Raw genomic sequence first — 24,627 nt, 5'->3', positions numbered from 1 at the left:
AACCTCCCATATTCCTCCTGCTACCCAGTCCCCCGACCCCTCCTGTCCCCAAGATCTCTGCAGCCACACAGATCCCTGACAGCCCCCCACCCCCAAGAACCTCCATATTGCTCCTGCCCCCCAGCTCCCCCAGCCCCCCATGGACCTGCACGCACCACGATGCTGGGCTGGAATGTGCAGCTCATGCTCCAGCTCAGGCAGCACCAGGAACGTTTGCCAGCCCTGGCACTTGGGGGCCCTTGAGGGGCAGGCTGTGGGCCCCTATGTACAGGATGTCACAGCCATGAACCCTCAGCAGTCCACACATTGCCACTGCCGAGCCTGGGGGTATGGGGGTCAGCAGGGTATCGCCCCTTCCCCTCAAGCTGGGGAGAACAGCAGGGGTCTGGGGGGGGCCTCACCTGAGTAGACGGCGCAGTGCTGCAGGGGCCCCATGTAGGTCCCAATCCGCAGCTTCCCACTGTCCTGGGGGAAGGGGGTCACACTGAGCCAGGGGGGCAGCTGAGATCTGCTCCCCCTTGCCCCCCACCCACATACTTCAGGGCACCAGCTGGGCAGGAGTCAGGAAGTGGGGGGTGTCAACCTGGTGCAACACCATGCCCTTGGCAAAGAAGCGTGGCTTGCAGGCATCCACCATGATGAGGTCACAGTAGGAGCGCTAGGGGCTGTCACAGGGGGGCCGTCTGGGGGGACAAGCCCAACTGGGACCCTCCAGGCACCCAATCCCCCCTCAACCATCCCAGGGACCCCTCCCCCATCAATTTCCCTAAGACCCCCCCCAACAAGAAGCCAGGATCGGCTTCCCCACACCATCCATCCACATGCTTCAGGGCACTGGGTGGATGGGGGTCAAGAAGGCCTCCCCACCCCAGCATCTACCCCCCACCCCCAGGCCTCCCCATGGCTCTGACTCAGCTTGTCTCTCTTGGCAGTCAAATAAGTAGGTCACAATGGCCCGCCCAAGATGGGAGGGAGGGGGGTCACCATCTGTACTGATCCATGATGAGACCCCGCCACTGCAGAAACAGGCATGCTACCCTACCTCACACACATACCCTGAGACCTAGTTCCTGGGGAAACTGAGGCACAGTGTTGGTGCTAAGGCCCAGGCACTGGGGAAACTGAGTCACACCCCTCCCAAACCAAGGCTGCCCACCCCCTGCCCCAAATGGGGTGGGGGGGAATGCAGGGCCAGTGACTCACGTTGGTGCAACAGTAGTTGCTGCTGGTAGCCAAGAAAACCTGCCCTGCCTCCTTCATGTGAGCCAGGAGCAGGGGTACTTGGGGCTGTGGGGCAGAGTAGGGCGTGGGGCATCAGTGCTGCTCATCAGTGTCCAGCAGGGAGCACCCAGTGCTTGGGGGCAGGTGAGGGCCCAGGGTGGGCATCTAGGGGACCAGTGCCAGGGCTCTGGCCAGGCCACTGGAGCTGGGGGAGTGCAGCAGGGGGGGAGCAATGAAGGTTGGAGGGGTAGGGGGGTTCTTTTTCCCCAACCTTGATTTGCACCCCCAAAGGGGTGTGGCAGAGGGCTACTTACATCTTTCTCCACGTACATCTCCAGGTTCTCCAAGGTCTTCTCCTTCAAGCAGCCCTGTGGGGGAGGAGGGGGGCACAGTGTTACCACCCCCCCGCAGACATGGCAGATACCCCCCCAGACTCTCCCAGACTCACGGAGAGGTAGACGTAGTCCACGGCCTTGCACACATCCTGGAACAAGCTCTGGTACGACATGAAGAGGTTCCCATGTTCGTGGCCCATATCACGGCTGCAGGGGGCAGGGAGCTGGTGAGGGGGTCGGTCAGCTGGATCCCCCTCCCCCCAAGCCCTCTGCTGCCTTGTGTTGTATGTCAGACCCCAGTACCCCTAACCCTCACCACTACCCCCTGCCCAGAGCTGTATGTGAGACCCCAACCACCTGCCCAAACCTGATACCCCCAGCTTGGGTCTTGATGCATTCAGGGTTGTTGAAGAAATCAACCAGGTAGGTGTAGAGATAGGTTTCTCCACGGACACGAGTCATCAGGGGGGCATGAATTTGGGGTGAGGACCCTGCATATAGAGGAGGCTGAGGGGCAGCCTTGGATAAATGGGGGAGGCCATGAGGAATATGGGGGCACTAGGGCTGGATCAGGGAGGATCCTGGATAAGTAGGGAGGCTGCATTTGAGGGGGCTGGATCTGGAGGGATCCCTGGGTAAATTGGGAGGTGGATGAATATAGGGCAGCTGGATTTGGGGGACCCTGGATGATTGAGGGGGCTGGGGAACGTGGAGGCGGGGGGAGGCCTGTGCTGACCACTGAGACAGGAGGGTTCTGAGCACATGGAGGCGCTTGGTGTCGTCTCACTGGATAAACTTGTTGGGGTAAAACCCCCGCACCTCGGCCCTGCATGGGAGTGGGAGGGGCATGAGCAGGGGCAGATCCACCCCACCCAGGGCTGGAGGCCTCAGGGCCTGGCCTTCCCCACAAGACCCCAGGCTGGCATGGAACTAGGGTAGCCATTGCAGAAGACAGTCTGGTTTTCTGCTATCTGCCCCTTCCCCAGCTCTACTCCTGTCCCTGACCATGCCCACATTAGCCCCACCCCAGCCTCTAGACGCCAGGCCCACCCACCCTGAGGCTGCCCTGCTTCATTCCCCCCACCCCCCCAAGGCCTGCTCACCTGTTGGGGAAGGAGGGGTCATAGGCGCAACCCTGGATGGCAGCAGGGTAGCCAATGGCCACCAGTTGTCCAGCAGCAGCCCAAAGGCCAGCTCCTAGGCTGGGGATTTGTACACTGCAGGCAGTGGGAGCAGGTTACCTGCCCTCCCTGCCCAGCAGCCAGTGGCCAAAGGCCTAATATGTGGGTTAGAGACTCATCTCTTCCTCCGTGGGCTGCCCCCAGAGTTGCCCAGCCCTCCCTCTCCTGCCAGGGTGCACAGGATTAGCTGAGGTAGCATGGTACTAAGGGAAGCTAAAGGCGAAGGGAGATGCTGGCAGCCCTGGGGTGGGGGTGGCACAGTGCCAGCCCCACACCAAATACCCCCCAGGGGGGCTCTGGGCCTGCCAGTGGCACCACACCTGTGCCTGCTTTGGTACCATGTTTACTGGCCAGTGTGTAGTCCTTGTTGAAGCCAAAGCATTTGATCTTGTCCAGCACCAGGCTGGACAAGATGAAATTCAGTTCACAAAGATCCTGGAACAAGCGGGGGTGGGAGGGGTAAAGCCAGAGGCAGGGGGGGTCCAGACCCTCAACCACCTGGTGCCCCTGCCCCAGCCCCCACTTCCCCCCTGCCACTGTGTGGGCAGGAACAACCCTGGTGGCTGGATGAGCCTCAGTAGCACGCTGATAAGGGAAGCTAAAGATATGGATGATGCTGTTGGCCTCACTTCCGGCTCCAGCCCCTCATCCCCTGCTCCTCTCCCATGGGTGGGGATAACTGCAGGGGAGGGGCTAGGGCAGGCACCCCCAGGGCAATATTACCCCTGCCCCCCAGACCTCGACCATCCACCTTCCCTGGCAGCACCCAGGTGCTGCAGGCACATGGTGGGTCTCAGCCCCACCACTCTCAGCTGCCAGTTGCAAGGTGAACAAAGGAGGCTATGCCTCAGTTTCCCCATCTCCCAAGAGGCCCCTTTTATCAGAGCCCAAGGCCCACCTGGCTCCAAAAGTTGGGCAAAAAGTCTAAGGGCGAGGGTGGCGTATCAGAGCCCGGCAGAGACAGCTCAGCTCTTATCAGCAGTGCCAGCAGGGCACTCCCTGCACCTCCACAGGCCTCCAAGCTGAGAGGCCCAGGGTGAGTGCAGGAGGCAGAGGGAGTTTACCATGCCCAAATTTATATTATATTACATGACACTGCATTATATGAATACCATTGCCCCCAGCATGCCCCCAAGTTTGCTCACTCAAGCTGGCTGTTCAGCCACATGTCCTAAGAATGCCCTGGCAGCAGTAGGGGGCTTCTCAGAGAAAAAAAAGTGCATCTCTAAGCTATGATTGACTGAGAGACATACAGCGCCCCACCACCACTCTTAATAGCTGCCTCCTGCAGGCCAAACATGTGCCATGAGCCCTGTACTGCCCCAGGGGGATTCTCCACAGGGAAAAGGCTCTGTCTGAAGAAGCTACAAGCTTTGCCAACCCCCCTTCTCCTACCAGCAGGTGATCCATGTATCCCAGGCCCTGCATCACCCCATGGGGAGTCTCCACAGATCCGCAGCCCAGAGGTGGTGCTGGCAAGAGGGGGGAGGGGTGGTCCCTGGCTAGGAAGGCCGCCAAGGCACAGTCACTGGGTCAGAGTCCAAGGAGATGCCCGCAGCTGTGGCCGGGTGCCAAGAGCCCAGCCAGGAGATGCCGCAAGAGTTGCCTTGGGGGGGCTGGGAGTGAGAGACCAACTGTTGGCTCTTTAAGGGGCGGGGGGGGAAAGAGGGGAGTTAATTAGAGCAGAAATAATTAAAGCAAAGGGGCTTTTGAGATGGAAATGCCCCTCCCCAGCCAAGGGGGGGAAGGAGGAGCACGCTCCCGGATTTAAACTTTTCTGCTCCACTCCCTGCCTGTTTCCTCAGGCCCTATGGAGGGAGGGGGAAGGGTGGGTGTCCAGGGCAGTCTCAGGGCTAGGGCTAGGGCTAGGGCTGCTCCCCCGCCCCCCCCAAACATGTGGGACACCTCACACCTGGATCATGCCCGTTTCCGCATGGGTGGGCTGTGGGTCAGGATTAAGGGGCACCAGCAGGGACGGGGTGGGGGCTGCACTCACTAGTGCCAGGGCTTGGCCCCAGGGGCTCTGGGGCCCATCATCGCCAACTGAGCTCTGGCCAGCCCCACCCCTCCCGTACCCAGCATCTGAGAGCTCTAACCACTAGACCACCTCCCCTCCCAAAAACAACCCAGGTGTCCTGGTGCCAGCCCCCAGGCTCTTACCGTGGAGACACCCCCCTCAGAGGCACAGGGAGACCCCAGGGGTCCAGGCCCAGCCTCCCCCATTCCAGGTCCCGCTGCCTCCCATGACAGCTGGGTTGTCAGACAGGGCCCACCAGCTTGCCCGGTCTCTCCCTGTCTGAGCCCCAGCCTAGGGGCACAGCACCAGGCACAGGGCTATTGCTAGGCCCAAACCACCCCCCTCCAGGGGGCAGGTGCTGTGGGTCAGGAGTGAGGGGCCAGTGGAGCAGCTCATTGACCCCTGGTGGCAAATTATTAAACCAAGGTCAAGGCCAGGATGGCCCAAGGGAGGGGTCAGGGGATGCCCCAGCCAGACCACCGCCTGCCTCCACCAGGGACCCAGGTGTCCTGGCCTCATGACCTCCTTGTCACACCTCCTGCTTTAACCACCCCGCCCCACTGCCCTTCCAGAGTCCAGCCCCACCTCCCACGCAATCCCCAGCCCCTCTTGCAACAGACTCACCCCCAATCCCTAACATCTGTCCATCCAGCCTGCGTCATCCCCGCCCCACAGATTTAGGCACCCAGGACACTGACCCCTTCCCCCCACCCCCACCCCCAAATGAAAAACCCAGGCATCCAGGCTCCCAGCCTCTGCTCTGCTTGAGCAGGCTGCAATGCCAGTGTCAGAGAGACCACACATTCCTGTGCCTCAGTTTCCCCCAAGACTAGGCTTCAGTGTGTGTGTGGGGGGGGGAGGAGGGATGTTTCCCCAGTGCCTAGGACTCAGCACCGAGGTGGGGAGCTGTGCCTCAGTTTCCCTGTAGACTGGGTTTGTGTGAGGCAGAGGCATGCCTCAGTTGTTCCTGTGCCTGGGCCTGAGCACCAGTGCTATGCCTCAGTCTTCCTAGGGCCTCAGTATGGATCAATATAGATGGACAGAAACACAGGGAAATGGATGGATAGATCCATATAGGTGGGTGGAGGGAAATGGAGTGAGCCATAGGCAGACACACAGACACAAGAGGGACAGAGCAATAGGCAGACAAAGGATGGATGGACAGATAAAGACAGACCGAGGGATGAATGGATGGCAACAACAGACAGAATAGCTGGATGGACAGACAGATCAACAGAGCTGGAGAAATAAGAGCAAGACCAACAGATGGAAGAATCGTTCAGAGGGAGGACAAGCCACGTAGGCAGATGGATGGATGAAAAGACAGACGGAGATCAATATGAATGCATGGAGACAGAGGGGAGGGATGGAGGGAAAGACCCATGGAGGCAGGTTCAGTACAGATGGCAGCCACAAGTAAACAGCCAGACAGATAGATGCAGAGATACACAGAGGGATGGCTGTTCTGTCTCTATCCATAGCACACCCCACCTGCCAAGCCAGGAGGGCACAGCCCCCACCACCTCTGAACACCTGGTAGCAGGCCCAGACCCAGCTGTGCCCTCTGAGCAGGGCAAGGCCCCCTGCTATGTCAGCCCCAGGCATGGAGGTGGGCACGGGGCCAGGGCCTGCAGCTGCATTTGAGGGGGCTGGATCTGGAGGGATCCCTGGGTAAATTGGGAGGTAGATGAATATAGGGCAGCTGGATTTGGGGGACCCTGGATGATTGAGGGGGCTGGGGAACGTGGAGGCGGGGGGAGGCACCACACATTGCCCATGCCCTGCCAGGCCCAGAGCAGTGCAGTGGGAACTCATTCAGCCCCTGGCACCAGCTCAGACTCACCAGGTTGCAACTGGGGGGGGGCACTGCACAGGCTCCCCAGGCCAAGATTGGGGGACACCAGGCACAGCATAGACCACCCAGGCTGAGAACCTGGTGTCCTAACCCCCGCTCTCTCTCCCCCCTCCGCAGGCAAGTGAGGACAACTCCCAGCAGCAGCCAGCGCAATTAGTGCTATGCTCTAATTATAGCAGCTGCCAGCAAGGTGGGAAGCAGCAAGAGCGCTTGTGCTATCTGGGGGGGGGGGCACCAGGAGCCAGGAACCAGCCTGTTCCTGTCAGCCCCAGGCACCTCCAGCTGGGGGGAGGGGATGCCAGATGGAACCCCCATACCCCCTGGAAGGTACAAAAAAGGTGTCTGCTGCACCAGTCTCCTTCCCTAACAGGGCTGTAATATGGGTGCCCAGGGGCCTTGCACCCCCTGCCCAGCTTGTAGGGCCAAGAGAAGGGCAGTTGCTTTCCCCTGGGGAGAAAACACACACACACACACTTTCTTATGGGGCTTCTACCCCCTTTCCCTGCACCCCTCAGCTTCCTTCTTTCAAGCAACAGCACACCGACCCCCACCCTCCACCCCCCCCACATATAGGGAACAGCCCAAAAGCAAATGAGTCTTATATAAAATGATGCCATCTTTATTGAGTTAGAGGTAGCAATGGTGAGGAGAGGGCAGCTGTAGTGTGTGGGCACAGGCCGGGGTCTTGGCACACGTGTGGTGGAACAGGGACAGTCACATGGCTTCCAACATGGGCAGCAGCAATGGGACACACCCATGGTGACACTGGGGCCAGACCCCCCAGGCTGAGATTGGGGGGGCACCTGGTGCCTGATAAACACTGCCCCCCGACCCGCAGCCAAAATTGGGGGAGGTGCCACATGCTCTCCAGACCCCCAAGCCTAAATCGGGGGGGCACCAGAACCTGTAGAAGCCAGAAATAATCTCTCAGAACCTGGGCATGAGCCTGGCCTCTGCAGAGCTGGAAAGGGGGGTTGCAGGGAGAAGCTGGCTTGGAGGTACATGTGAAGAGGAAGGGATGGAGGCTAGGACTGACACCTGCTCCAACAGGTAAAGGTTAAAAAAGATTTATTGAAAGGGAAAAAAAAAAAGTGGCCCCTGGGATCTACAGACCCCTTGTTGTGGCTTGGCTAGAGCTACAGATGGCACTGAGATAGCCCCCTCCCCCCAGGGGGGGCAGTGAGCGGGACGCAATTAAAAATTAACAAGCAAGGATGACATCAGGGACTAAGGCAGGGAAGCATAACACAGACGGGAACACGCAGTACGGAGGGGAAAGTCAGGCCCTGCCTATGTTACAGCTAAGGGGGGGGGCACATTAGCATAAAGGGGTTACAACATGGATAGGGGCCCCCCAGCCCAGCATCACCCCAACAAAGTACAGGTGGTGAAGCGGCTCATGCCTGATGCGTCTCAGACTCCCAGGATGGGGTACTTGAAGAGGGCCATGATAGCTGCACTAATGAGGCCTGAGATGGGCACGGTGACAAACCAGGCCATGAAGATATTGCGGAAGAGACGCCAGTCCACCGCCTTACGGGAGCGCAGCCAGCCCACCGACACCACGGAGCCCACCTGGGGGGCAGAGACAGCTGTGAGGGACCCTTGCACCTGGCTGGGCAGCCAAACTGCAGTGATACCAAATCCCCCTTTGCCCCGGCTAAACAGTCAGCTGTTGCCCAAGCTGTGTCCATGGCTACCCTGCTAAATCCTTCAAGACCCTTTTAGCTGCCAGAAACAGCCCCCCCGACTTGACACGGCCAGCCCACACTGGAAAAAACAGGCTGCGTCTAGCCTTACCACTGTCATTTATAGCTCCTCCCCCAGGTGTGGAAACACCCGCACTGGGCTCAGTGTTTCCAGCTCCACCATGGTCAACAAGCTCTGTTTGTTCTCCCCCAGGCCCTGGCAAGGGCTCAGCTCATGGAGGGTTGAAGGTTCCCATGGCCCGAGCCTCCAGTTTGGCAGCTCCATAAAAGGAGCTGTCAAAGAAGCTGGTTTGTTTGGATCCTGATGCCCTGCTTCCAGGCTGTTTCTGTAGCCTCTACTTCCTTCTCTCTTCCCCCACACTAGAGGGGCCATTCAAAGCAGCTTTCAGGCTTGCCAAGCTGGAAGTCGGCACCCAGCTTTGCTCCCAGAGGGAAGCTAGCAGCACAGGACCAAGGTCGGGGGAGCTGGGAGCACAGCACTTACTTTGCAGTGTGTGGTACTGATGGGGAGGCCAACGTTGGAAGCAATCACCACTGTCAGGGCAGAAGCCAGCTCGATGCTGAAGCCACTGCAGGATTGAAAAACAGAGCCGGTCAGAACTTCCTGGAAACAATGTGCAACCCACACACCCAATGCTGGGAGCTCCACATGGGTCTGAAATCTCCCTCCAAGACTCCGACAACCCATGAAGAAGGCACCTCTTTGAGGCCCAGCTGGAAGCCAGATCAAAGCTACTGAGATCTGTAATTAGCCCTTCCTGTCTCCTGCTTCAGATGAATGAAGTAACAACTGCACATCAGCCTCCTGTCTGCCATGGGGGCTGGGCAGGCTTTGTGCCCCAGCCTCAGTAATGATTTGCTCTGGGAAGGGGTCAGAGTAAGCAGAGACCCTGATGCCAGCCAAGGGGCAGCAGAAGACCCCAACATGTTCCCCCCCGGGCCTTACCTTGAGGGCGTGATGGGCGTCAGGTCCTTGCCCATGGTCTGGATGACCCTCCTGCCCCAGACCCAGAGGCCGATGCATATGCCAGCGCCTCCATAAAGCAGCAGCCAGATGGGGGTGGCCACTTTGGAGGCCACATCACCTGTTTGGTAGACGAGGTACAGGGCTACCAGGGGACCAATTGCATTGCTGCAAGGTAGGGAACAGAGAGAAAATACAGCTTGACTAGGAGCAGTCACTGGTCCTTTTGAGCTAAAACAGACTGAAATCCTAGAGACATGGGGCTGGAAGGTACCTCCAGAGGTCACACTGAGTCCAGTCCCTTGCCCAAGGCAGGATCAGCCCTGTTCAAACCGACCCAGACAAGCCCACAGTCTAAACTCTTAATAAAAATGACAGCCAGCCCCAGCAACACCAGACCCTGCCACAGGGAAAGTAGGGGGCCAAAACAGCCAGCATCCTGCTGCTGTAAAGTCTGATAAAAGGTTCCCTCAGATCTTGAGAGATCCTACACAGAGGCCATGTCCCTGCTACACAAGAAAGCAAACCCCCTCAATACTAATCTGACATTGTGGGGGCAGGGGGAGGGGATTCCTTCCAGATCTCAACGCAACATAGATATAAACCTGAATGGAGGGACAAGACCACCCTCTAGCTAGGACCCTGCAGGTTTGGTCCCAAGAGCATTGGCACAGCCATTACCATCCCCTGCCTGGGCTGCAGCCAACACCCACTGCCTCTGAGGGAGGCTTAAAAACCCAACACATGTAGCAGCAAGCCAGAATGGTTCTCTCCTAGCCTCATGTGGCAACCAAAGCCTGGGAAATCCCAAGAGCAGAGCACAGACATCACTAAGCCTAGATCATCCCTATCCAGTGGCTGTCCACCTTCTTTGTGCACTCTCCATCGCTGGAGGTGTTCAATTCTCCTAGGCATCTCTTCCACTGCCTCCCTACTCTACCAGCAAAGGTTTCTCCTAAGCTCCAATTCAAGCTGAAGATAGGATCTGATCAAAAGCAAGAGCCCTTGCACGTTCCGCCGCAGCCCAATACCCAGCCAGGTAACAGACCTGACATCATTGCCCCCATGCGCAAAGGAGCCGAAGCAGGCAGTAAGGATCTGCAGGAACTGGAAGAGCAGGGAGACCTCAGGCTTGTCCTGGTCTTGCCACTCCAAGGAGCCATGGCTGCCCTGGTGGTCACCAAGGCCCAGCTCTGCAGCAGCCTCCACATCAGCAGCTGGGTGGGTGTCAGCCACAGCATTGCAGTAGCTGGTGTAGCTGTCCATGCGTGCCCGCTTCTTGGCCTCACCACCTGGCCACGTCAGCTTATCCAGCTCCTCACCCCTAGGCTCGGCCTCCTTGGGACGGAAGGCATCCAGAGGCATACCACAGATGGCCATGGTGTAGGACGTGTAGCTATTGTTGCGTCGCAGCGGCTTGTCCCCAGAGTCGCCCATGCAGTCGCCCACCTTGGCCAAGTGCAGCTTGTGGAGCAGCTCCTTGTAAAGCCCCGAGTCCTTGTGCACCGTGTGGTACTGGTAGTGCCCACTCCAGCTCACTTGGTTGCTCACCACTGGGTTGAACTGGACCATGTTACCGCTGGGTAGCTGCACAGCACCTGCAAGAGAAACAAGACTGGTTGGACCCAAGGCAACTGGCCCCTGGCACCCAAGGGAGCAACAGGGCTCCTTCCCCTCACCCTGGTGGGCCACAACTCACCACTATCGACATTGGTTTCCTTCAGGTCTGGCCTCTCGCGCTCTGGCACTTCATCTGCGTCACCGAGGTTGAAAGAGACTGTCCTCTCCTCCACAACTGAGGCAAAGTCCAGGGGCCTCTTTGCGTCACCCAGGGTCACCTTGGCTTCCCCAGGGTCTTCCTTTAAGCTGTCCTTCTTCTCCATCAGTGGGCTCTCCGAGGGGCTCGATTTGATCTCACCTATGAAGAGACAGCAGCTGTGCTATTGCCTCCCCCCATGCCAACAGCAACCACCAGTCCCAGAGCCACAGGATACCCAGAGGCAGGTTCCTGCCAACCTGGTGCCAGCATGGTCACCAAGTCACTTGCACTTCAGTGGGGCTTCCAGCACTGGCACTAGCCAGCTCCAAACATTTCTTTACTGACACCCACCACAGGCAGGACTGTACCCTGGGGTGCGACTCGAGCCTCCTTAAGGGCTTTGCTAGCAGTCACAGGGAACCCACAGGCAATGACAAACTACCACTGCCCACTTAAACGAACATACCCCTTAGCCACTGACGGGTGGCACTGCAAAGGGAAGATGTCTGGAGAAGCCTAATCTGCTCACTCCCATAAAGGATGGATGGAGGAAGGGGGTGGAGATCTCTGCTACTCAAGCCTGGTATCTGCCTGGCCAGTGGGGTTCAAGGAGAACCAGCTTGATGGCTTCTGCCTCCTTTTTCCAAAGGGGGTAACAATAGCAAACCAGGTGGATACTCAACAGCTGCAGGACAGAGCCTGACTCCAGGTTAAGTGGGGAGGGACAAGAGCCAGTTCCCAAGCGAGGAACGGTCTCAGGACAAGTGGGAAGCACCTAGCTATTCATCACATGAAAGCCATTATCTGGTCTCTGGGTTTTTGCACATCATTTGTGTATGAGATAACCTCTTAAAACAGGGAGGCTGAGGTGTTTCAAAGGCTCCCTTCCAGCTAAGGGATTGAATGGGATGGCCTGCTTAAAGTTGTTAAGCCTCCCACAGCAGGGTTTAAAGGCATGCTCAGGTACATTTGTCATTAAAAGGTTACATCAGTTAACAGGTGATTTACCACCCCCCCCCCCGTGGGAAACACTGTCTTGTCCAGGCATCAGCTTTTTGCTGAGCAGCTGCAGCCCATTCAGGCACAGAGACATCCCGCGGCTGGATCTGACCGCGATGCGGAGCAGAGAAAAATCTCCGCTTACTAGTGCAAGGGCCATTTAGACAGGGGAAAAATGCTACAGAGCAGGTGCGAGGCCCACTGTTTCAGAACAGTGCTCTTGTTACAAGCCAGAGGGTTAACAGCATCATTCAAGAGCTGGATTATACCCCAGTGATTCATACTGCCTTGGCAGAGAAGCTAAGGGCTATTTGAGCACTAGGATGCTGGGATTGACAGACCAAACCCCTGTGCTGGCAAGGGGGAAAAGATTAGTCAAGAACAAGGCATCACTCATTAGCTATGATGCGGACTGCTGAAACCAGGCGTTACTTACGGTCAATTTTCTTCTTCATTCGCGGACATACAAAGAACCAGACGACGAGAGCACAGACAACAGCACTCCCCGCCGAAATTAGGAGGATACCCCAGAGAGGAAGTTTGTCAAAGCCCAGCACTAGGAAATAAAACAAGGGATCTTGAAAACCCCAGGGCGACAGGCCCCGTCATTCCACATCGCCAATGGCTTGGCAGCTGCCTTTCTGGGTGCCTGTGGCACCAGTGCAGCTACATTACTGGCAGATAGGAGAAATCAGGTGCTAATATTGAAGAGGGAAATGGCAGAGGGTGAAGTGGGGGCAGTATCCAGTGGTGACTCTCCTGCAGTGAGAGTCCAGCACCACTGGATGACCCGCATAGAAGCTGTGCTAGATTATAAATCACTGCCCGTTACAGGCTAATTCTTCCCATGTGCTAGGAGACAGACTATTGCAAGGATTCGGACCCTCTGACCCAGAAGCTAGGAATCGTATGAATGCTAGCTTCTCTCCTCCGCGTTGACATAGCTTATGCGCTGGCTGATGTCCTGAGCTTGCTGCAATGTCAAAGAGAGCAACCGTGCTGCAGTAGACAGTGCTGTTCCTGCAGGCTCCTGCTGCCATCCGCAGGACTTCTCTCCAATGCCAACTACAAAGGGCCACATCTATCCCCTCCTTCCCGCCTGCTTCATACACAAATTAATGTGCACACGTCAACTGGGAGCTCCCCAGAGGTTTCCAACCCCGAAGCCTGGAGTTCCTCTTCGCAGTACCAGCAGGGACATGCTAGCTCTTCGTGCTCAGGAAGGCTCTGGGGTAATGAATCTAGTCTTAGAAACAGGCCACAGCTGAGCCCTTCCATGCTACCAGACTCCGGCCCTACTATGCCAAGCCTGATTCACAGGAGAACGGGAAACAGTCAGGGGAGGTCTTCTAGACAGCCAGCATCCTGAGTTTCAGCAGAGTGGAGGAGAGAGGGGAGGGGGAACTCGTGTTATCCTGTGAAGACTAAGGAGAAAGGTCTGGAGGGATTTAGAGTAAGGACAGGCCTCTTTGGTGGGGCAACTAGCTAGGTTACAACTCAGCCCCCGCTAGCCTGCAGCCTTCTGTAACTGGCCGAGGCCAGCCGCCTTCTAGGACTTCGGCCCTGTAAAGCAAAAGAGGGGTAAATCGTGCGTTTAATGGTGATTTTGCAAAAACAAGGGAAATAAAAATCACGCTCAAGGGGAAAACATGATTGACTTACAAGGTGCCCCTGTGTACATGATGGAGAAGAGATTGATGCCAATAGTGCAGGCGTAGAAGACAGGAAGAGCACGTAAGCCATTGGGAACTGGATCTGTCTGCAAAAGAAGTGACAGTGTTGTTACTGGTATACCCAGACTTCCCTCCCCCCCTTGCTGAGCTCTACAAAAAACACCCCCAAAAAAAAAAAAAAAAAAAAAACAGGCTGGCTGCTGTGGAACCAGCCAGATGCTTGGAGTGACTAAGTGACAGCTTGCTGCGGTTTGTGTGAGGCGAGTCACACTGGCTGACTTGCCAGGCCAGAAATAAAGGGCGTGATTTCACTCCCTGCAGAGACGGAGATGAGCATCTGGGATGTTGCAGCCAGTTGTCTGATGGCCCCCCACTGTGACAGCTGAACCCAGCCCAGCTCTGAGGGCAGTTTATTAGCTGTAACAAGCATCATTCCTTAGCTACCACCTTCACTAAGAGCCAGCATCAACTTAGAGCTGTGCTGGGCTTCTAGGCAGCGTCACTGGACACATCTTTTTCCTTTGCATCTCAACCTCACCTGATGCCAAAGACAGCATTACAGAGCTCCTCTCCTTGTTGGGTTGCTTTGCATCTTTCAACAAGTTTCCTTAAACAACTGCAAGATAATGGCTCATCCCAAAGATGCCTATACTGTGTCATGTCCAAGGTGGCTTCCACAAACTGCCTTAGGTACCCGGAAAGCTGTCTAGCCAGCACAGAGCTCTGTGCTCCCAGCTCAGGGATCTATACACTAAGATCACCAAATGGATGCTTCAATTGGCTCCCAAGGCTGGAATTTGTTTTATGGGCATGCAACAGCTGGCCTAGCACAAAGGACCTACTTTGAAACCCATCTTGTTGCCAACCGTTTAATTTAAGCCATGCTGAATGGGTGTTCGGCTCCTTTGGGAAGCCTCTGCCTCCCTTCTCAGCCAAGCCCAGGCAACTAAGGCAGCCCGGTTACCTGCACAGATGGACTGTTTGCCATTTATCTGGGGACGAAGGACATATCACATCCAAAATTGCAACACTGTTTTAAGTGACCATCAAGCTGGAAAAGGCAGTGACATTTAAACACATGTTTAGTGCTCTGTGAAGACTGAATAATAAGACAGAGCAAACATGTTTTCTGAGGCACAAAGGCCTGACTAACGGTAAACGCTACGAAACGAGAGGCCAGGTACACAGGATTACCAACAGCTCTCCAAGTTCTATCAGGTGACTAAAGGTGTTAAAAGGACACATGACAACATGCCTGCTGTTCTTTGAAAGAAGAAAGCAACCCAGATCCAAGATCTGGAGCCGAATCTCAGCCTATTCAATGTTTTGGAAACCCTGATCCTGTCCCATCCCTGCCCCAAACATCTCTCTTCTAAACTAAACAGGATTCAAGGTGTGGAGGCACCATGGATTTATCAAGAGGATTCACAATAAGTCTCACTGTGTTTACAATTCTTTTCTTAATAATCCCTAGCATTGTCTTTCTTTTTAATGGCAGTCCCTTAGATACTGAGCTATACATCTCCGCCTGATCTGTCCTGCCCTGGGCAGTTAGACAGTCTGGGCAGCCATCGAACCCAGAGCACACTGGCGAAGATGAACCAAGGCTGGTGACCACACCACAACAGAGGACTGAGTCGTTGTTGTTCAGTCCAACCAGATTAGACCTACGCTCCCCTCTTCGCATGTATTCCAGAACAGTGATTTTAGCAGGTTCCCCAGCATGGAAGTGCTACAGCCAAGAACCTGTTAAGCCAAGGTGCGTGTTAGCTACAGGTGTTTGGCCCCATATGGCCAAAAGCAGCAATCTCAGCAAAGGTTGAGTATCAGGAGATCAGGGAATCAATGGGGGAAATGAGAGGGGATGTACAGAACACTTCCACATTTCTAAGACACAAGCCCTGTAGACCAGGCTTGTCCAACGTACGGCCCAACAGATGGGACGGACCCAGCCAGGTCAGCACCAGCCAGGAAAAAGTGGCATGCAGCTGAAGCTGGCTTCCCACAGGCTGCTGGGGACAGGAGGAGCCTGGCCAGGTCTGCACCAGCCAGCAGAAGCGGCAGCAGAGCTCCACCACCGTTTCTCCTGCCCAGCGCTGACCTGCCCAGCCTCCTCCTGTCCCCAGCAGGACATGGAAAGCCAGCATGGGGGGGCTTTGGCAGGCAGGGTCCTGGCATGACCCGTGCAGGGCGAGGCAGTGGGAGCCGGTGTCTGCCAGACCCCGCACTCTGGGCTCACAGTGCTGAGGCCACCAGGGCTACATGCGTGGGTGGCCAGGCACCATGGCGAGTGGGGCCATGCAGGTGAGGGGCTGCAGTGCTGCAGCCGCCTCACTCCAGCTCCCCTCAGGCAGTGCCAGCTCTTGGGGCTGCGTTGCTCAGGGGATGGAGATGTGGAGCTATTTATTTCTCCCCTTCAGTCTCTGGGGCAGTAGCTGGTTGGATGCAGAATGGGTCCCTCCTGCCCCTGCCCACCAGCAGCTACCATGAACCTTGCAGTAACAGACAGGGTCTCTCTGGCCCAGGACAGAGGGTTTCTGAATATGGCTCGCTGGCCCACTGGGTGATAAAAAAAAGTTCATGATCCGGCCCCACATTCAAAAAGGTTGGACACTCCTGCTGTAGACTATCAAGTGCTAGTCTACACTGAGTTCACTAACAGAATACTACTGATTGTACCCAAACAACTCCTTGTGTTATTCCTGAGAGACTAACAAGGCCGGTTCAGAAGAGAGATGCTTGAAAGGAAACAAAGGAGGTTTCCAAAATACTAAATGGTGAAGAGAAAGTCAATAGGGATTTATTTTTGATGGTCTCCTCAAGGATTGGGGTGGGGAACAGACAACACCCGGATGGACAGACCCTGCTCAGACGGAACTCACTCTCCCTTCCAGCATCTGCTCTTTGCCGCTTTGTGACGCAGGAGACTGGGAAAGATGGACCTGTGGTTTGACCCAGTAAGTGGAAGTTCTTACAGCTGAGCTCATGTGGTTATGATCCAAAAACTGGGGAATCATGGAATGAGCTTTCTTATTTTGCCTTCTTGGAGAATGTTACTGAATAGTTCAAGATTCAGTTCCACATCTTGGACTTGACTCAGTTTCTTCTCGCAAAGAAATGCAGGTGTTGCGTCACGCTTCCGCCCTGACCTCCAGCAGCCTGATATAACTTAGTAAGTTGTCAGTAACCTTGTATACTTGGCTTCTCACTCCTTAGCATTCCTAATAGCCAGGCCCTTGTGCCTCAAAAAGTATCTTTGCTCTGTCCTATTATTCACTCTTCACTGTGCACTACGCTTGTGTTTAAATGTCAGCAGCTTTGCCTTCAGCAGCTGGATGGCCACCGCAAACACTGCCTCCACTGCAGCATAAGCCCTTCATCACAGGTATGTTCTTGTGAGGTAGCTACTCCAGAGAACCAGCTGCCACACAAGCCAACAGACCTACAGCAGAATGGATCAACACACTTTAAGGCTGCCAGCTCAGCAGGGTACAGCCACACCAGATTCTCAGATGCCACAGCAGGTCATTCAAGTTGCAACTCGCTTTTGCTGGCACCTCAACAAGCTGCACCATGGAGTGCCAAGAGCAAGGGAAGAGATTGCTTCCTGCCTTGATCAGGCTGGGAGAGCTATGGGTATGGTAGGTAGGGCTCTGAGCCGCTGACAGCCCTCACCAGCAAGAGAAGCAAGGGAAAGGGTCCATTTACTTTCCTCGGCTAACCCTGCCTGTCAACCCCACAGCATAAAGCCAGCTCCACTTAATGGTTTCAACCTTTCCAGAGCATGTTAACCAACACACTTGAAACTCAAGTGCTTGGATACAGGGACAAGCCTGCAGAGGGGGCTGTGAGGGTCTTCAGCCTGTTTAGTGCTTTGAGGGGCCACTCTCAGCCACTGAGAATCACCCAGAGATGAGAATCCACCCACTGAGGAAGGATGTCCTGCATTCAAAGCTTGTCTTTGTCCCTTTCTTTAAGATATCCTCCCCTCTTGTCTAATACCTAGACCATCATGGCTACAGCATTACTGTTCCACTACCATTACACCCACTGTTATCTGTGACATGAAGCCAGGAGCACAACATGGCTACACCATCACTGTTACATCTGCCATTAACTGCACTCATGGCTTCACATCACAACATTGCTCTTAGCCTACCATTACACCCTGTCAGCTGCGCTCATGACAGCATCATGTCATGGCAACTACGTCACCCTTCTGACATAATTACACCTGCCATCATGTGCTCAGTCACACCACACCATGACTGCAACATCACTCTTATGCTACTGTTACCCCCATCATCATCTGTGCTCACAGCTTCACATCACAATGCAGCGACAGCAGCAACTGCACTCCTTACCTTGCAAAGGATGAATGTGCGGACGAGGAAGAACAGGGCAGCTGACATGATTCCAGACAGGAGGGGTGAAATGAACCAGGATAACACTAGGAGAGAAAGGCAGGATAAACATCCTAGTGTTACAGCCACAGCTGCAGGCTCAGGGTTGTCTCAGACAGGTGACTGGCTGCACTTTAACTTACCGATTTTAAGTAGCTCGGACCACTTGACACCTTCCTGCCCTTTGGCCACTAGGGAAAAGCCGATGGTTGCTCCAACAATGCAATGCGTACCGGAAATGGGAAGCTTCAAGAACGAAGCCAGTAACTGCCACACAGCTGAGCCTAAGGGCAACAGGCCTGGTAAGGCACACCAGGAGATATCCCCGCACCAACCCTTTCTCACTTCCCCTCCCAGCAACTCACCAAACATGGCGCTGATGGAACCGGCCATAAGCAGCTCCTGGGTCGTGTTGTACATCTCCACATCGATCAGCCCCTTCCGGATAGTCTCACTCACCTTGGCACCCAGCAGCACAGAGCCCACAGTCTCAAAGATGCTAGCCAGGATGCACGCCTGCCGCAACGTCACCACACCTGAGCCCACAGCTGTGCCGAAGGAGTTGGCCACATCATTGGCGCCCACTGAGAAGGCCAGGACAAAGGCAATGATGAAGCCCAGAATCAGCAACCAGAGGAAGGCTACCAAGGGGGCAGAGGTCTCCGTGCTGGTTGCATGAATTACTGATGTCAGGAGAGCTGTGGTCGATTCAGTGGTGAACTCCATGCTGCTGACACCGGTGGTTTCCAATTAAATGGGAGACTCGGACACGTAAACAGAATATGAGGTATGCAAAAATACTGTAATAAATAATGCTAAAAAATTAAATTAAACTGTAAACTAAGAGGTGTCTAGGACCAGACAGTTACTGCTATACAATAGGGCTGGGGATTTGTTTTCTACAGTTCCTTTGGCTCCAGCAAGTTACAACCAAGGGAAATTCCATGGTGCAGAAGATGGTAAAGGCTTCTTCATCCTGGAAGGAGAGAAGAAACTTAAACTGAGTTCCTCCATCCTTAGCAGCTCAAGCTGGCCACTTGCTAGGGAGCTCATGGGTACCAGCAGCTCCATTAGGCTCAAGCCCACTTGACTACATTCCCAGAGGCAGCTGAAGACACTAGATCCCTCCCCCTGCCTCCCAGTAACAGCCTTGTTATCTGAAGCCATCATGAGGAAGACAGCGCTTTGGAACCAGTCCATACAACCACTGGTTGGTCAGGGTGTGGTTGATAAGAGGATCAACAAGGCCAAGGCTGCAGAAGCCCACGTGAACAGAGCAACTTGCCACACCTCTGATGAGGGGATGGGAGACCTCACAGCTGAGACAAAGGTCTCCTGGAGGGAAAGAAACCAGACCCAGACTAGGAGCAGACTGGATCCCCTCTGATCACCGCCCCAGGAAAGACCCATCAGTGCTATATTTATTAAACTAAGACCCAGCTCAGCCACTCTGGTTTTCTGCCCTGGAGTCCACTGTGTTGTCAACTGGCCAGAAGAGGCCAGGAAAGCAGACCTGTGGTTGCAGAGGACATCCCCTTTCACCTCTTCCCACTCCCATACTGGTGGCAGATACTATGGAAGGCAGCAGCAGCTTAAACCTCTGGGCAGAAAGCTCTGTCTGCCTGCTAGGCAAAGATCCTTGGAGCTGGGGAAGTCAATACCTGCTACAGAGGAAAGCAAGGAGCTGCCTTTCACAGCCCCATCATGTGCAGAGCTCTCTCCACTGCCACACAACTGGCTGGGTCTGGAGTTTGCCTAGGCTGTGCCAGGTTTTTAACCAAAGGGAGAGATGCAATAGACATTTTCACTTAAAGGCAATAGGAAGCCACAGCAGCTCAGCTCAACATGGGCTGACCGGCAACTGCCCTGGCAGTGTCTAGCCTGGCCACTACCCACCCCAGCCCCCACCCTCTGGTTGGGCTGCAGATGGAACAACATGGACACACCCCAGCAGAAAAGCCGTGAGCAATAAGAGCCAAGAGCAATAAAAAGACATAGATCATAGAGTTTCTTAGTCACCTCCCCCCAAACCCCTTGCTCTCACAGGGCACTGAATACAGGGCTATACCTACCCCCTACTGCCACAAGCACCCATTACCAGCTGTACAAGGGCTGAGACCTTTGATCTCAGCAACACGGTTTAAGAAGTGCTGAAACTTCCTCAAACACAGCCAAAAAGCATCTCTCTAGTGCAGGAGAAAGGGAGGAGGGAGCAGGGAGCTGGCAGCTCATAAAGGGCGAGGAAGGCACCAACAATCCCCGCCCCCCCCAGGGCAGGGGGTGCTCTGTGGGGTGAGGCTGAGTCCATCCAGCACCCCCTCCTCAGCCATACACCCCCCCTCAGATGAATCCTTGCTTTCCCCCTGGTTGCCCAAGGTCCCCTGAAAAGCAAAAGGGACACAGACCCTGTTGCAGGGGTTGGGCACAGCCGCATGGCTTTGCCATGGGGATTGGGGAAATCAAATAAGCCCAGTGCCCCCATCATCAGGATGAGAAGCAAATGAGACCCCATAAACCAGTGACCTCCTTAAAGGGTAAGGGGCTGGGCCCAGGGGACTGTGACTACCCAGTTACACTCCAGCACAGCCCAGTAACATGCACAGCACAGCCCCCCTAAATGCCAATCAACCCAGCCCCAAAGCAGAGCTGTGAGCACTACCATTATGCTCACTGGGTAAGTAAAGGCAAGAGACTGGCAAGCTTTATATCACCCCTTCCACAAGCACCACTGATGCCCAGAGACCTCATAGGGACCTTGAAGGCCTTCACATCATGTATATCCTGTCATAGTCCCAGAGCTGCCCCACAAAGCACCTTCCCCCCCCCCCCCCCAACAGTGGAGCTCAGGACTGCTCAAGTGACAGGGACACCCTGCAGATAGCACAGCAGCTTGGCACACCCCCCTGCATCCCTTGAGGACACACAGCCAGCACCCATGACCAGGCAGCCTTGGAGTGCCCCTGAAACGCCAACGCTGCCCCATAAATCACAGTACCCGATGATGCTCTGCTGATATGCAGAGGGGGGCACTAAAATACCAGGGCACCCCCAGAGACGCACATCATGACACCCTGGGGTACCCTAAAAGGCCAGGGGACCTACATAGGACACAGACTCCCATTCAAGCTATGAAATGGATGGAACCCCTAAAAACCAACCTCATGGGAAGGCGGGGGACCCAACCCCACAGTGACACCCAGACAACTCCCCAGAGGACACAGATCCTCCCTACACCACTGAATGGACACATCCTCTTTACACAGCCTCATGGGATATAAGAGAGCCCCAGAGAACCCCACCACCTCACCCCACCATTGTGGTGACCCCAGGGTGCCCCAGTGGACCTCCAAAACCACTCAAGGAGTCCCAAAATGCTAGTGCTACTTTTCCCCTGCAGCACACGTGCCCAGGAAACCCAAGGCAGGGAGCCCCCACAGACCAGGGGCCCAAAATGCCCTACGTCCTTTCCAAATACCCTCCCACCACACAGCCTGCCCAGCCCTCACCCAGAGCCCATCAGGGGCCCCAGGATGCCCCACAGCCCTCTCCCCCACCTCGCTGGGAGCTTCCCCACAACTCCCCACACACAGCGTCCCCCCCCCGGGAACCTCAGGCTGCCCCTCCCCCCAAAGCTGTCCACACACAGTTCCCCTCCCGCCCAACAGCCCGCGCGGCCAACGGCCGCCCCCATTCAAACCCGTCCCCCACCGTGACCTTCCCGCCTAAGCGGAAACGGCGGCTCCCGCGCGCGCCCGGCCCACGTGGGTCCCGCGTGCGCCCCGACCTCGTACTGCGCAGACGCCCCGGAGAAACAAGAGGAAGGGGGAGATGAGAGGAGTGGCGTAAAGCCCCTGCCCAATAGCGAGCCGTCGCGCGCGCGGCAATTTCGGTGAGAAGGGCGGCAGGGAGCATGCGCAGAAGCCACCAGCTTCCTTCTCCTTACTACGCATACGCCGTGGGAAAGCCGCCCCACTCCTCCCATCCTTGCGCATGCGCACGTGATCAGCCCCAAGGTCCCAGAGCCTTTCGAGCTGCCTGGGCAAGGTAAGGCCTGGGGTGCTACCACGGTGCCCAACGACCACTGGCGCTCACCAATCGAGAGGTCCCGGCGCGCAGCGACAGAGACAATGGAGATAAGAAGCAACTGCCGAACACTCCGTCGCCCCCAAGTGCCGGCGCGGTGGCTTTGTGGAGCCTTATATGCCCGCGCCGGACCACGTGATGCACACGCAGCTGGCGCGTGACGCAGGCGGGGAGGGCACGTCCCTTTCCCTCCCCGGAATAACTGCTGCGCATGCGCAGCGGGTTCCCTACGGATGCGTTGACACTGGAGCCGAACGATGCCCATTCCTCGGCCAGCGTAGAAGCCGGGTCGTCACGGCCTCGGCGCGTGGGATCCAAAGAGGGGCCTGCCACCGCAGCAAGCACGCCGTCTGGGAGCTGCATCGTTCACTCCGGAACCTAACAACGGTCATTGCCACAAGCTCATGCCGTGCCCTGGGCTGGAGGCCAGATCTACCTGGCGCCAGCGCCTTGGACCCTGCCACCCGGTCACTGGGTTTTCTACCCTTCCTGTTCCTTGACCCTTGTCCCTGCCGGCAGGAAGCTTGTGACGCAGGGCAGAGAGGGCTCGGCCCCCAGACAGGTTTATTCCGGTCTTTACAGATCCTGTGACTGATTTAATGCCCACAGGTAGGTAGGGCCTTGGGGGTCGTGCTAAACCCAGGCCCTGCCCCACATTGGCCACCAGACCACTCTGCCTCCCTGAGCACCCCCCAGACCTAGAGTTCAATAGGACTTGCAGCCGTGGGCATTGTTAAGTTTCAGGGTGAACATGGCTGCGGGGAGGAACCTCTGAGATCTAATCCTCCCCCACAAACTCTCCCCCCCTGCAAGAACTGGGGCAAGGACCCAGGGGTCTGGCCTGCCTGCCAGACCCTGGGCTCTAAGCCCCCAGCCTACCCCCGTGCCAGAACCAAGATAGAACTCAGGCATCCAGCGAAGCCACCGCCAATTACAGCCTACGAGCTGCTTGCGGTTGCCCCTGTGCCCACTCTCAGGGGCTGGCAGGGGCAACATCCTGTGGCTGCCTTGGCAGGGGCCAGCCAGGAACTATGACCAAGTCACTGCAGGGACCGGGGGTGCTGGAGGGCAGACAGACACACAAACGCACGCATGCAAGGCAAACACCAAGCACGCAGCCAGCGCCACCACACGGGAGCCAGCCCCACCTCCCCACGTCAGCATTTCCCCCGCCCCAAAAGCTAAGCCTGTCTGCCCCTGTGGCAGCTGCATCATCCCCACCAGTGCCTCCCCACAGTACTCCCTGCCCCCATGGCCTGGGAGCATCGGTGCCAACACCACCTGCCAGGAAGCACGGTTCAGTGGTCAGAGCAAGGGGTCACGCCCCAGATGCTTGGGTCTCTGACACAGCTGGACCCCAGTGAAGGGGGGGGGAGGGAAGATAGCACGGGGTGGGGCAGGTCAGCAGGGGCACCATGCCCAGCCAGGCCTCAGCCCAGAAGTGGTCACATCTCAGTGCCAACGGCAGCTCCCCTGGCCTGTCAGCCAGGCCTGGGGGCATTTCCTGGGCCAGGGGCTGGCCCTACTCACCCCAGGGTAGATTCATCACCCCAGACCCACCCCCAAGGCCCAGCCTACACAAGACCCCTGCCCGCAGGCCTCACCTGATCTACCCCCCCAGCCGCTTCCCAGGATGCATCTACCCTAGCCGCAGGAAGCACTTGTGATACCTGGCCTATTCATTAGCACTTGGCTGGCACCAGCACCCACCCACCCACACACACAGAGCATCATACCAGGTGGGGCGCTCCAGGGGCAGCCAAGACCCCCACCCCAACACTGAGAAGGGGGGCTCTGCCATGAGCAATGGAGCCTAGACGTTCCCTTGCTCAGTACCTCCGTGGTTCAGTTTCCCAGGCACTGCTGCCCCAGTGGGTGGAGACGGGGGGCCATAAAGCTGTTTGTGGTAGACTGTGCCAGGCCTCACCCATCACACAAGGGCTGGGTGCAGCTTCCCCCCAGCCAACACCCACAGGCAAAAGTCCACCTTCTCATACCACTGGGAAGAGAACGCAGGCGCCAGGGCTCTGCACTAGTCCCTCGAGTCCTTTTTGCTTCCAGAGCTGGAGAGAACGCAGGCGTCCAGGCTCCCAGCAATAATCCCACAGGTCCCACTCCCCTCCACAAAGCAGGAAAGAACTCAAGCATCTAGGCCCCCAGCTCCACTGCTTCAACCCCCCAACCTGTCCCCTCCTAGAGGCCCAGTGCCCTCAGAGCTAAGGAAAGAACACAGGCATACCGGCCCACTCACTCTTATGTGCCCCCATGGGGCACCTACGGGCATCCTGTGGGGGCCCAGCTGGATCTCACTTGCCCACCACAGGGGCATCTCCCCAGCCCCCACACAAAGCAGGGGCATACTGGGAGGGTGCGCACCAGACCTAAGCCAGGGTCCATTACTCACCCCAACCCCTTGCCCCTTCCAACC

At 56.4% G+C, this 24,627-nt stretch overlaps 2 protein-coding genes across 2 annotated transcripts in view; both read right to left on the bottom strand.

Annotated features, from left to right (window-relative positions):
* LOC109313319 (5'-nucleotidase domain-containing protein 4-like) overlaps positions 1–2,073 on the bottom strand; it is a 3,405-nt gene extending 1,332 nt beyond the window's left edge. The window contains 9 exon segments of the mRNA XM_019539813.1: positions 101–244; positions 246–321; positions 402–465; positions 548–658; positions 836–955; positions 1,204–1,287; positions 1,536–1,589; positions 1,670–1,769; positions 1,960–2,073. Coding sequence (XP_019395358.1) covers positions 101–244; positions 246–321; positions 402–465; positions 548–658; positions 836–955; positions 1,204–1,287; positions 1,536–1,589; positions 1,670–1,769; positions 1,960–2,018 — 812 coding nt within the window. The 5' untranslated portion in view covers positions 2,019–2,073.
* Positions 2,074–7,205: 5,132 nt separating this feature from the next.
* Positions 7,206–22,305, bottom strand: SLC20A1 (solute carrier family 20 member 1). The gene is made up of 11 exons (XM_019539762.1): positions 22,209–22,305; positions 18,482–19,092; positions 18,260–18,400; positions 18,078–18,163; positions 13,703–13,799; positions 12,477–12,596; positions 10,982–11,200; positions 10,331–10,880; positions 9,265–9,450; positions 8,803–8,887; positions 7,206–8,184 (listed from the first exon to the last, which is right to left on the bottom strand). Exons 2-11 carry the CDS (start codon positions 18,840–18,842, stop codon positions 8,023–8,025), a joined length of 2,007 nt encoding a protein of 668 aa, XP_019395307.1. The 5' UTR covers positions 18,843–19,092; positions 22,209–22,305; the 3' UTR covers positions 7,206–8,022.
* Positions 22,306–24,627: the final 2,322 nt, after the last annotated feature.

The sequence above is a fragment of the Crocodylus porosus genome, unplaced genomic scaffold, assembly GCF_001723895.1.
Source record: "Crocodylus porosus isolate Cpor-Errol unplaced genomic scaffold, CroPor_comp1, whole genome shotgun sequence".
In the NCBI taxonomy this organism is placed as follows: domain Eukaryota; kingdom Metazoa; phylum Chordata; order Crocodylia; family Crocodylidae; genus Crocodylus; species Crocodylus porosus.
This window is presented reverse-complemented; position numbering and strand designations above follow the sequence as displayed.

What these genes read in the sequence shown, in the direction of transcription:
- SLC20A1 (XM_019539762.1), bottom strand. Translation starts at nt 18,842, where the DNA reads ATGGAGTTCACCACTGAATCGACCACAGCTCTCCTGACATCAGTAATT. An exon ending in TTCCATCAGCGCCATGTTTG is followed by an intron (nt 18,401 to 18,481) that starts GTGAGTTGCTGG and finishes TGTTGCCCTTAG; the next exon opens with GCTCAGCTGTGTGGCAGTTA. An exon ending in TCAGTACCACACACTGCAAA is followed by an intron (nt 8,185 to 8,802) that starts GTAAGTGCTGTG and finishes TCTGCCCCCCAG; the next exon opens with GTGGGCTCCGTGGTGTCGGT.